At 38.4% G+C, this 12,762-nt stretch overlaps 1 protein-coding gene across 4 annotated transcripts; it reads right to left on the bottom strand.

The window, feature by feature from the left end:
* Positions 1–201: 201 nt before the first annotated feature.
* On the bottom strand, positions 202–12,517 carry FKBP14 (FKBP prolyl isomerase 14). Of its 4 annotated transcripts, none has more exons than XM_035698345.2 (5): positions 12,365–12,517; positions 11,481–11,701; positions 8,565–8,716; positions 5,131–5,258; positions 202–2,536 (listed from the first exon to the last, which is right to left on the bottom strand). In XM_035698345.2, exons 1-5 carry the CDS (start codon positions 12,428–12,430, stop codon positions 2,378–2,380), a joined length of 726 nt encoding a protein of 241 aa, XP_035554238.1. In that variant the 5' UTR covers positions 12,431–12,517; the 3' UTR covers positions 202–2,377. The 4 variants fall into 4 exon arrangements, with proteins under 4 accessions (XP_035554238.1, XP_025320289.2, XP_025320288.2 ...); XM_025464504.3 differs by having other exon boundaries at positions 11,481–11,681; positions 12,365–12,492; XM_025464503.3 differs by lacking the exon at positions 12,365–12,517 and adding an exon at positions 11,854–11,977 and having other exon boundaries at positions 11,481–11,681.
* Between the last annotated feature and the right edge of the window lie 245 nt (positions 12,518–12,762).

Here is a 12,762-nt window from a genome sequence, read left to right on the forward strand (position 1 = left end):
GAATCACAGCTTTCCTTACAAATATATCGAAACAAAATAGATCATCAGAGGTACATTCAAAGTGTCACTATACCCCTCTCCTATGGCTTCTTGTCCATCTTCCCCATCTAGTTTCAACATAAAACCTAGAATAATAGTTAACAGTATCAAAAAAGCTGCCAAGGAAACAAGTACTTGAAGAATTTTTCACAAAAGCAATCATTCCCCAAATAAAGTTTTATTTTGAAAAGAATACAACATAGTCATAGAAATTTAGGGACACATTTAGCAATACTCATGAGTCAAATTATATTACAAGTGAGGTCGCCGTCTGTGTCTGATTATTCCCATGAATGGAAAGATATAAAGTTGCAGCTAAACCAAAGGCAGATATCTAAAAACACCGTAACTTATTTATATGCTTTCATTTCATACTTGTGTCTAAATATTTAGATGGGAATTGATGCAAATTCACATGAGATAAAGAAATATGCTGCCCAGATAATAAAAATTCTTTTTACTTTTCTTACTGTATCACAGATAGCGTCACCAGTGATTTCTGTACAAAGGAGCACCACATGGCAAGCTCTTTCCTTCCTGATGTAAACACAGCATAAGGCTTTTGGCATTGCGGTTCGTAACTCCCCCAGGTTGAGGAAAATAGCAGTGACAATTTAAGAGTTTTCTACATAGAGCTGATTTCATCAGGAAAAAAAAAAAGGTGTTATATATGTTCTTCTCAAGACCTTTATGTTTTAGTGAGGAAAATTCAATATACAATTAGTGAAAGTAACTTGTATATGATGGAAAAATTGTTTGTGATTCTCTAAAAAAAACAAAACAAAAAAATCTAGAGGTAAACAAGAATGAAAGGCCTCAGACACACACCTGGACCCTCTCACAGCATAGGGTTTTTGAGGTAATTCAGTGCTAATCCCAAGTTTATTCAACAAAACCAGAGCCATTCCCAGATCAGGGGAAGAATTCCAAAGCACCCAAAACAGCCAATTAACCATCTTCAAAGGATAAGGACCCGAAGATAAAAAACAAAAACAAAAACAAAAAACAAAACAGAACAAAAACCAAAAAACAGCGTAGACTGCTAGGAGAGCAAATTGAAGAGAGAATTAGGCCCAATGAAGTCAAAGGAAATTTTTGTTTTTTCAATAGCCGAGGGCAATATAAGATGATGAATTAGGGAACTTCGATCTGGTTGCCAAGTTGCCTGACCTCAGGCAAAACAATCAATTTCTTTGAAGAATAATGTCCTCATCTCTAAAATAGGTACACTGAGATCCACCAGCTTTGTTCAGAGGCTTCAGAGAGATGAAAACCAAAGACAACAATGTACTTGAGATCCCTTTGGAAAGATAAGGAACTATTCTTAGTAAATGGAGATTCAGGGGCTTTTTTTTTTTTTTAACATATTAAGGATAAAAACCAATTTCAGGTAAAATTAGTAAATCTTCTATTTTTTGACCTAGGACAGATTTCTATGCAACAGTAGTTGCTGTGAGTCTGTGTCATTTTTTGATAAGCAGAAATGGGAAATTTTTGATTGGCTTATAAATTTCTCTCATAATACAATGTTATTGTAGTATAATATAGTACATAGAGATTTTATTTAATAAACCAGGAAGGGTCATCAGCCACACTTAAAAAGGAAACACTGAATAAACATAACTCTACCTCAGCTCCAAACTTCTGACACATTATTACAAAGACCCAGAAACACATAATTTGTCCTATTAGTCATTAGAGGTTATTAGTCACTAGGAACGGAAGTTCATACAGATTAGGTCCTGGGCAGAATGTTTCAATGTATACATATTTCATTAAGTTTGTGACTCACTTCAGCATTGCACATCTCAGTGGGGCAGTAACTGTTAATAAGGCCAGTTCAACAACCACTTTCCTCTTGCTTAAGCAGACTCAAAAGCAGTTACAGATACACCGTTTCACTATAACATAAAAATAGTAAGCCTTGGGCTATTGCACATGGCTTTTCAAATGTCAGTATCTAACTTGGATAAAATAAGGGAAAAAGAAATAGAGGGAGCTGATTTGTGCTGTAACCTGTTCTTATGTTGGGCATGCTCCCAGCTGCAATATTTTAAAATTACGAGTAAGCAAGTAAAACAGAAGGCTTTATATGTGAAAGTGGAAAATGATCCAGAAGTCTTCTATTCAAAAACAAGTTAATTTTTTCTTCCCAATAACTCACCAGAAAGAAATGGGCACTTAGGAATTCTAGGGCTTCTTCTGAATGATATTCAGAAAAATACATAAAAATAAAAAACAGAGTAAGAACAGCACATTATTTAAAAATAAGACTTCCTTTACAAATGGTTACCCTGTCTTTAAGGATGTGTGCCATAGAAAATGGGCACGTGTGTCTCTATAACTCATCATGTTTATATGTAAATTCTCTGGCAGATATAAATCCATCTTTGTCTTCATCTTCTTTATCAAAAATATCCTCCACCAAAACATCATGATGACTTTCATTCACCACTGCACCATGCTTTTCAAATTCCTTCTTTAAATACACTTTAACCTACAAAATAATGGGTCTCATTAATAATTCTAATTCATAAGATACCCATATCAAGCCAGTTAATATCACAGAGTGGACTGGTAGTTCATTTGATTATGTATAACAATGACTAAACAATTACAATGTATTTGTAATGACAGTAAAAGGTATTATTTCCCCTTAAAAACTGTTGCTATACTGCTACAGTAAAGACACAGAATATTGCTCAGAGGCGAAGACAAGGCTTATATTATCTGAAAAACACCCAAAGAAAGCATACTATCTGTTCTTGATCCGAGTCTAAATAAAGCCAAGCATTTGAAAGACTGCAGTCTTTCACTCCATTGAATTATCCAGATCTCATTTTCTAACTAGGGCCAGAATCCCAGATATTTCTCTTAAAATGAGATTAAAGGATAGCATTTTTTTAAACTTATTTAAATTTAAAAAAAAATTATTAAATCCAGTATAATTCACATAGTGTAATGTTAGTTTCAGATGTACAATATAGTGAACAATTCAACAGTTCTATACATTACTCAGTGCTTATCATGATAAGTATACTCTTAATCCCCTTCACTTATTTCACCCATCCCCCACCTGCTTCCCAGCTCTTAATGGCATTTTTTAATTTAACTAAGTGTCTGGTAATAGTTCATGCCATGGCCCTGGCTATGATCATGCCTCATGACCTTTCAATCTCAGACATTAAAGCAAAATCCAACCTAATGAGTGCTTAGACCAAAATTTTCCACTCTCCTCCAGACATTTAAAGATATAAACAAAATACTGTTCTCACTTACCTACCAGATTCACCATAATGCAGTTCAACCTGCATTTTCATTTTTAATCAGAATCTCTATTACTCCTTCTGTTAGATCAATAATTTCAAATCCTTTCCCCCCTCCACCAATATGTAAATATATGACATACATTTACTTTTAAGATTAAGGAGGTTTAATGCAGTTATAAAAAAAAAAGGGGGGGATGATAAAGCTATATGGATTAATGTAGAATATATCTGGGCAGTCTGGGTGGCTCAGGGGTTTGTTTAGCACTGCCTTCAGCCCAGGGCCTGATCCTGGGGACCTAGGATCGAGTCCTACATCAGGCTACCTGCATGGAGTCTGCTCTCCCTCTGCCTGTGTCTCTGCATCTCTCTCTCTCTCTCTGTCTCTCTCTCTGTCTCTCATGAATAAATAAATTAAATATTTTTTAAAAAATGTAGAATATATCTCTAGGATATACTGTATGAATAAAGCAAGATGCCAAATATTATGTATGTCCTGCTACTTTTTGTGTAAGAAAAGGGGAAATAGGAAAATATATTCACATTTGCTTGTATTTGCATAAAGAAACACTGGAAAGATACATTAGAACCTAATAAAATGGGATGCAGGGGACATCTGGGTGGCTCAGCAGTAGAGCATCTGCCTTCACACTCAGGGCGTGATCCTGGAATCCCAGGATCAAGTCCCACATTGGGCTCCCTGCATGGAGCCTGCTTCTCCCTCTGCCTGTGTCTCTGCCTCTGTGTGTGTGTGTGTGTGTGTCTCTCATGAATAAATAAATACAATCTTAAAAAAAAAAAGGGATGCGAAAGAGGGGTAGATCACAGAGTAGGAGGAGATGTGGGTGGGAGAAAGACTTCTTAATAAACACCTTTTTTAATTGGATAGATTTTTTTTTGAATCACATGAATGTGTTATATATAAATTTTTTTTAAATGAAAGGTAATTAAAATTTATACTGGATAGAAAAAAAAGTCCAGACTAGTAATATTATGAGATGTTATGAATTTAGTAACTGTAGATCATGACCCTGTGAGCTCATAACAACTTCACTTATTTAAGACTTAATCATTTCCTGGCCATTAGAATGAAGTTGATCGAAACATAAAAAGGGACTTGACTTCTGACCAGCCAAGACACAACATAGAACATGGGCAAACAGAAAAACACAGAGTAGATGTCTACCTCCACTTGTCTTCCCATAGCAGCCATACTAAAGACAAGTATGTGTAAAAATCGCTGCAAAAGCCTAAATAAATTATAGAGACCTTCTTGCTTTCTTCTTACTCAAACATTAAGATGAGCTGGGAAAGATCTTCTGATCTAGAAAACTCAGCCTGGAGTCTCCTTTCCCCAGGTGTCAACCAGAACAAAACAACATGTGGGTTGTTTGCTGCTAACTGCTAGAAAATTTAGCAGTGCATTTAGCAGCCAGTTTACAGTTTTAAACATAAACCATCAATATGAGCTATTTCTCAGAACATCTGTTTCTTATACAGCAACTCCAAAACGGGAATTGTGTTAGCAAAATGGATCTTTCAAAAATTCAGGGTGATGGCAAGATACAATGAACCTTAAGTATGGTGGGGAGAGGAGGGCAGGGGCAAAAGAAGGAAAGATGGTTTTTAAGTCTCAATAAATTTCTCTCCAAAACAATGATTTCCTATTTTTTTAAAAAGCCAGTATTCAAAGCATCAGCATTTTCAGAAAACTTATAAATCATATTTTATCCAAATAAAAATAAGTTTTCTTTAAAAATACATTTTTTAAAAAGTGATGAGAAAGAGAGAAACAAAGAAAGGAATAAGAGGAAAGAAAGATCACCTCAGCTTTAGAGAGTTTCCAGTCATCGTTAAGATCCATTTCTTGGAATGACTCATGGGATCTCGGTCCATTTCGAATCTCCAGGAGATCAATGTTGAATATCAGTGTACTCTCTGGGGGAATTTTACCTGACATGAGGAGAGAGGAAGGTTAAGTTTCATTTAAACAATCCCAGAGTCTTGATGACAGAAAAGTTACGATATTGAACAAAATATTCTTTTCATTGAATTAAATGAAGAGCCTTCCTAACATTGTCACACTTAAATGACTTATAATTATATTTTACTCAAACGAATAGAATAGAGAAGGAATAATCCAAACCAGTAGATAAAAAGCAGTCTGTTTTTGGCTTTGCGATTACAAATAGTTTTGTGCACATGAACACACACATACATACAGATATGCCTCATGGCCTGGTATTAAATTTCAAATATGATTAAGATATTACATATTACATGTCAAGAATGACTTAAAGGGCTTTAGATAATTCAGAGTTAATTATAGTACAAATGATTTACTACCTTTGGCATCAGCAAAGTCCTGACCTAGGAATACATACAGTACTGCCATTTACCACTAGGAGGCAATATCTAGCTGGGTGAGATCTGGTGTCACACCAGCCGTATTAAAGCTTACCCCACCCTTTAAGCCTATTTCCTCATCTGTAAAATGCAGAATCTGTTGGGAGGATGAAGGAAGATAAGTCTGCAAAATATTTAGCATTATGCTTGATAGATAGTGAGCTCTCAGTATATGTTACTAGGATAGAATTACCTCACCAGCTTTAAAAACAATGTGGAAAAGTCTGACAATTTCAGAAAGTTAGGCAATACCCCCTGATATAGAACATTATGCCTATTTTGAAAAAATTTCATGAGACAGAAGAAATTAAAACAAATTTCTGAGAAGAGAGATTTAAAAAAATCTTTAAAAATGAAAAGAGCTTTGTTCAAGTCCCAGAGACCTTTAAAAAAAAAAAAAAAACTTTCTGGGAAGTATGTTCACTTTTTTCAACCGGTTTCCTTATAATTATATTTAACACACAGGTCTGGGAACATGACAAATATTTCTTAGTTACCCCACCTCAAATCCCACATATTTCCATGAAAGCACATTTGTTAAATATTTAAAAGAACAAAACTTACACTGTGTGTCCAAGCTTACCATTCCAGATCTAGACAGAGAGAGGGCATGCACTAGAAGCGTCGACAAAACTGGTGTCTTTCCAAAGGAGGCATGCAAATATGGTACCAAAAGACTACAAAATTAGTATTATGTATATATTAGAACAGTTAGTTTCATGGCTCTCAGTTTAGAGGAAATGACTCAAATTTAGATCTTTACTTGTTATAAAGTAAAATTGAGTTATATACAATATAGAGAAAGAGTAATGGACTAATACTACATATATATTAAAGGTGAGACAAGATACAACAGGAAGGTAAAAGAATACACTTGAATATCAGAGAAACATTTTCTGGATACTTGATTTTCTTCTCTAAAGAAAGTATTAAAATAAGAATTGAGTTTGGTTAGTAAATCCCATTCTGTGCATAAGATTTATACAGCAAGTTCCATTTTAGAATTTACAATGCTTCACATATGGCACTTACTTTCTTCTAAGTAAACTGCAGCTAGGATTCTCACTTTGTAAATAGCTAAGCTACCTAAGGATACTGTGAAGTCTATGTTTCTAGAGTATCAGTGTGTTCCCTGTCTGGTTCTAACGACTACTCAATAATTTTTTGGCAGGGGGCACCTGGGTGACTCAGTCAGCGAAGTGTCCCACATCTCAATCTTGGGTTTCAGCTCAGATCATGATGTCATGGGTCAGATCATGATCTCAGGAGTCCTAAGATCAAGTCTCTGGTCCAGCTCTGCGCTCAGCAGACAATCTGCTTGAGAATCTCTCTCTCTGTCCCTGCCCCCCCCCCCACTCTCTCTCTCTCTCTCTCTCTCACTCTCTCAAATAAAGAAATCTTTAAAAAATAATAATTTTTTCATTATATAATACATGCCCATTGCAGAGAATTTGGAAAAGACAAAACCAGAAATAAAAATAATTTCCAGTCATCCATCATTATCATTCTTTATTATTTTCTTGTGATTCACTCTATATGTAAATAAACTTCAGCTTTATTTTCTTTTATATATAACACTATGTCATACACACTTGGATAAAATTTTTTAATCTTTGAAATGCCGTTTTTTAATAGCTGGGCCAGATTTCATTTAGCTAAACCCTTCTCATTATCCACTGAAGTTGGTGCCAATATTTTTGCTATTAGAAACAATGTAGTAATGGACATCCCTGTTCACAAATCTTTCTCCTGATACTTGATTATTCCCTTAGGTTAAATGAGAAAGGAACTATAGGACACATGCATATCTTACACAGGAAACATCATCAGGCCTCTTGTAAATAGCCCTTTGGAAAGCTGCATGGCTTCCCATTCAAACAGCAGGTATGCACGCCTGCTCTGGAACAAAGGAGCACAAACTCTCCTGGAATCAACTAGCCCATTTGCTTCTCTTTTATTAAACTCATTTCATGTCACTCTTTAGTTTTATAAATGAACTGTAAAAAAGTTCTAAAACAACTTTTTTTAAAAAGATTTTATTTATTTGAGAGAGCATGAAAGAGAGAGAGAGAGACTGAGATCACAAGCAGTGGGGATGGTAGAGGGAGAAGCAGGCTTCCCACTGAGCAGGGAACCAAATGCAGGGCTAGATCCCAGGACCCTGGGAACAAGACTTGAGCCCAAGGCAGCTGTTTAACTTACTGAGCCACTCAGGCGCCCTAAAACAAGTTTTAAACAGGAGCGAAAGCAATCTCCAAAAAAAACTTTGTTGTAGAAAACTTCAGTTGTGAGTCACTGGCAGCCCACATCTAACCCTCATTTAATGCCTTAATAATCTATATTTTACACATTCAACTCATCAAAACCTTTATGTTGAATAATCTTTCTTTTTGCATTGTGAAAATAAATTGATGAGTTTCAGCTGGGGATGATGAAAAAGTTCTAGAGGTGGATAGTGGTGATGTTTGTATAACAATATGAATGTTCATAATGTTACTGAACTATACGCTTAAAAAATGGTTAAAATAGTACACATCATATTATGGGTATTGTGCCACAATTTAAAAAAAATTTTTTTAAAAACCCATTATTTTGGTTAATATGGTAGTTAGTTGTTAATGATAGAGGTCAAGGTTCCAGAACTATTTATGATTAGCTCAGTTGTCCATTAAGATATAACAGCTTTAATTTGACCATTTCAAATGATAAGACACAATCATACTTCCTAAAAAAATATACATCTCTACTTACTTTTAAGGAGAAAAAAAATCCCACATAGTAGTTACTCTAATTTCAGTCTCCTAAATCCAGAGAACTCCAACACTATAGTAAAAATGTAGAATTGTTTATTACCTTTTCCTTCTTTTCCATAGCCCAGGGCAGGAGGAATGATGAGCTTTCTCTTCTCTCCTACACACATTCCCTTCAAGCCCTGGTCCCAACCTTTGAGAGCTTCCAGGATGCCCAAGGTAAACCAAATGGGCTGACCATTGTTATGTTTGTGACTATAATAGAAAGAAAACACATTAGAACTTTCTAATAACTTTTTTTTTATTTCTACGGTGCATTTTTCCCCCATCCATAAGTGGTTAAACTTGAAAGTTAACAAAAACAGCTACATACATACGCACAAAACCAAATCAATTTTGTAATTCACTGTCCATATTTCTTGATGCAAATTTCACACAATTGACTCAGGTAAAGAAGGTGAGAGGGAATAATAATTAAAACAGTTAATAACTATTTGTGATTTATTGTGTACCCTGACAATGAGCTAAATATCATGATTTCCTCATTGTACAGAGGAGGAAACTCAGGTTAAGTGTGCCAGTATCTGATCTAACTCCAAAGTTCAAGGTCTTAACCACAATGATGCTGTCCCAGGAATATCATAAGGGGGCAGAAGAGGGGAAAAAATAATGGAAAATAGGTGAGTTTGGGAAGGAAGATGAGAAGCTAAGGAAAATTCACTGCCAACCTTTGTGAGTCCGTACCCACATGGACTTCGGAGTCAAGAGCATAGCACCTTCAAGCCTATCCACAAACTCTCCCAATACATTGCCTGGTGATGGCTCTGATAGGTGGAAAAGGCTGCTTTTCAACCCTGAACCCCACCTAGGCAGTGGCCACAGGCATCTTCTGTGAGGCTATGCAAGGAAGCCTGGAGGAGTGGCCCTTCAAGGACTGAGGGAGAAGGAAATAGCCAAAGTATCCTGGCTCATGTGCTGGAGAGAGGCCAGCCTAAGAAATCCAGCTGGCTGAGCAACTAGGGGACTTGAAGGCTGAGTAGTGCCTGAGCCCTGAATAGCTCCCTTTCAGGGCAATACGGAAAGTGTTCTCAGGGACAACTTATAGGTGAGAATGAGATACCACTGTACTAGATTAGTTACTAAATCCAGGTAAAGATCATTACTTCTCCTTTTCCTTAATTTCCCCCCATGACTAAAGAAACAAACTGCTGACTGTACAACATTTGGGAAGGCTAGAAAAGAATAAAGAAGGAAGAAAACAATCTGCCACCCAGTGCTGACTACAGTTTTGGCACATTTCTTGTCACAGCTAAAAGACTTAAGCTACGTACCACACAGGCTATCGTTCTAGAAATTGCAAACATGCTTTACGATGGACCATTTGATGGTAATTATTCACAATATTCAGGGTTAGTAGTTCCTAACCATCTACACTGAGGTTACATGACAACAGTTCTCTCATCAGGTACTAGAACATTAGTAGCGAACTCCCAAATAATGTCTTACAGCTACCACCAAAGTCCACATACCATAGGTTTTTCCATTCGAGACCTGAAAGAAATCACGCTGTGTCTAATAGAGATTGAACTAAAAATAAAAATGTGATTGAAAATTTTAAATGCAAGTCTTAATACTGGTTAATGTGGCCCTGGCCTTGTCAATAAGGAGATAAAGCTGTTGAAAATTCTATGGCAAGCCACTGTTTTTGTAAAGTTTTGCAAGGGCTAACAGAGTTCAGAGAAGGGTGCCATTCGCTTCTCCAAAGCCTCAGGACAGACCAGGTCTGAACGCCCAATGAAGGCAGGTCATCAAACCAGGTCTAGGAGGGGCCACAAAGCTTCACTACTTTAGTTCATGCTGTTCTCCCTACCTGGAATGTCCTCTCCGCTCGCATTCTCCACTGAGAAGGAACCCTCCACCCATCTTTCAAGGCCCATCTCAGTTATGATCTCTGGGAAGTCTTTCTCTTTCTCCACCTCTTGGAGCATAAATAATTCCAGACCCCACTGTGCTTTGTGAACACTTTGAACGTTCTGCACTATATGGCATGAGTTATTGACTTGTCTTCTTCCTCTCTGTAGATGATGTACAGCTGGAGGCCAAGAACCCATCACCTCTGCATCCTCAAGTCCTGACTTGTGGCTGTCCAACAAGGGTTGGTTAGATGAGCAGAGAAATGAATGGACAAGGATGGAGGAGTCAAAGTATTTTAATCTTCCTAGTATCAAGCACAGAGCCTAACACAAAAGAAATGCTCAATAAATACTGTTGGAACGGAATAAAGAGAATCAGTGCCTAATTCGAAATCTGTACACTTGTAAAACTTTTCTTTGTTGCAATTTCTTTGCTTATAGAACAGAAATAATGATAGTGTAACCACCTGAAAATCCTTCACTGTAGGTATTGGATTAATCTTCCATAACCACACCCACACCCATCAATGAAGTCTTTGAATTTCTAGAAAGAAACAAATAATGAAACAAATCATGGTACTGTGCCTTGACCAAAATGTCATCTGTAAGAACAAAGATTAAACAGATCAATGGCCCAGCATTAGCATATCCTACTAGCGAATAAATGATTGTGTATCCTTCTCATGATGCCCGCTGTGAAAAGTTTTAAGTAAATTTCACCTACGCCAAGTGAAAAATGGAATTGAGTTATTTTCCCTCGGGATTGTTGTTTGAAAAATAAGAATTCCTTTAAGTCTTTTTCTCTATGTATTGCCTAACTCTAAACCTAGATTAATTCTGCAGTCTTTCAAAGATTCTAGTTCTGATTTTTATAATAATTAAAAAAAAATTAACCCTTTATCCCTTACCACGTTTCCAGTAAGAACTTCAAAGGCTCTGTTACATAACATGGTCGTTAAACAATTTCCTTTTCCAAAGAAGGAAATAACATATTTCAGTTTTTTGAAAGAGAGGTAAAAATCTGGTATAGGCTAGCTTTCCTGCCCGAGAGTTGGCATCGGTGGGTGGTTGTTCACTGTTTTTACCTCCAGGGTATAATTACTTACGTGGAGTGAAATAAGGAGCCATCCTTTTCTAAGTAGCCTTCATAGTGGACCAACATCAAGTCCCCCCCTTTGGTCTTGCGATGGCAGATGAAAGGCTTCTGCAGCACCTCGATCTTCACTTCTGGTTCAGGGATCAGAGCCCCACTCAAAGAAGTGACCAACAGCGTCAGCACCGCGTTCCACAGCAAAAGCCTCATCTTGCTGCAAAAGGAAAGAAGTTCCTACAAAAACAGAGAAAGGGCCCCCGACCTCATGGAGCTAAGAACGTAGCTGGAGGCTTAAGGACAGCGGCCTCGGGCACGTTCATGACTCCCCGTTCCTAGCAGACGTGGCACATTTACTACAACAACTTTCCCACGCCTTGCAAACCCACCTCTAAGGAGTTAAACTCCCAACCCGGGGTCTGACTGGCTCCCGCAGCTGGGCCGCCGGGGAAGGACGGCTTCCCATTGGCTGGCGGTGCTGTCCGCTGGAGCCGCGCAAGCCAATGATGCTGCAACAATGACAGCGGGGCGGAGCCGGGGCCGGTCCGGCTGCGACCGCCCCCCCCCGGGGCGTGGTCCTAGAGCCCGTCGGGTTGAGAGAAAGCCGCGGCCTCGGACTTTGCGAGACTGGGGGGTGCGGGGAGGCGCGGACCTAACCGGAACCCCCACCCCCACCCCCACCCCCACCCCCACCCCCGGCGGATTCACAGCCGTAAAATTAGGCGGGCTCAGCTGGCTGGGAAGAGTGCCGGACCCGGGGGAAAGGGGTTCCGGAAAGACTCGTTTACTCTCACCCGTGCTGAGAGACCACCTCCCCGCCCCCCAGAGTCCCGCAATCCTGCTGCTGCGGTGATCTGACTTGCTGTATAAAGGATAAAGGCTTAACAAAAAGTTCCGTACGTTTCGCAGAGCGCGTTCCGGTGCGTAAGCCTCACAGCACCGGTGAGGTCGGCTCTTTAGTCCCATTAAATGATAAATATATCTGGGCTTGGAGAGGTTAAGTGTCCCGCTTAAAGTTCAGCCTCAAAGCAATTGAGCTCCGCCTCCAAACCAGGTCCTCTGATTCATTCTGCAACACCGCGTAACGTGAGGACGGCTAATAATATATCACTTAGGTGGTGACCGTAGTGTAGGGGGTCAGGGGTAGCTCCCAGCGTGGATGAGGACGGGCGGGCCTCCACTTTAAAAAAAGAAAAGAAACCGTAATCACGGGTTGTGAGCTACATTGGGTCATCTTAGCTTAAAATTATTGGCTTTGCAGTTTTCGCCTAATTTCAAAAGCAAAACATGTTCACTGT

The sequence above is a fragment of the Canis lupus genome, chromosome 14, assembly GCF_003254725.2.
Source record: "Canis lupus dingo isolate Sandy chromosome 14, ASM325472v2, whole genome shotgun sequence".
Classification (NCBI taxonomy): Eukaryota; Metazoa; Chordata; class Mammalia; order Carnivora; family Canidae; genus Canis; species Canis lupus.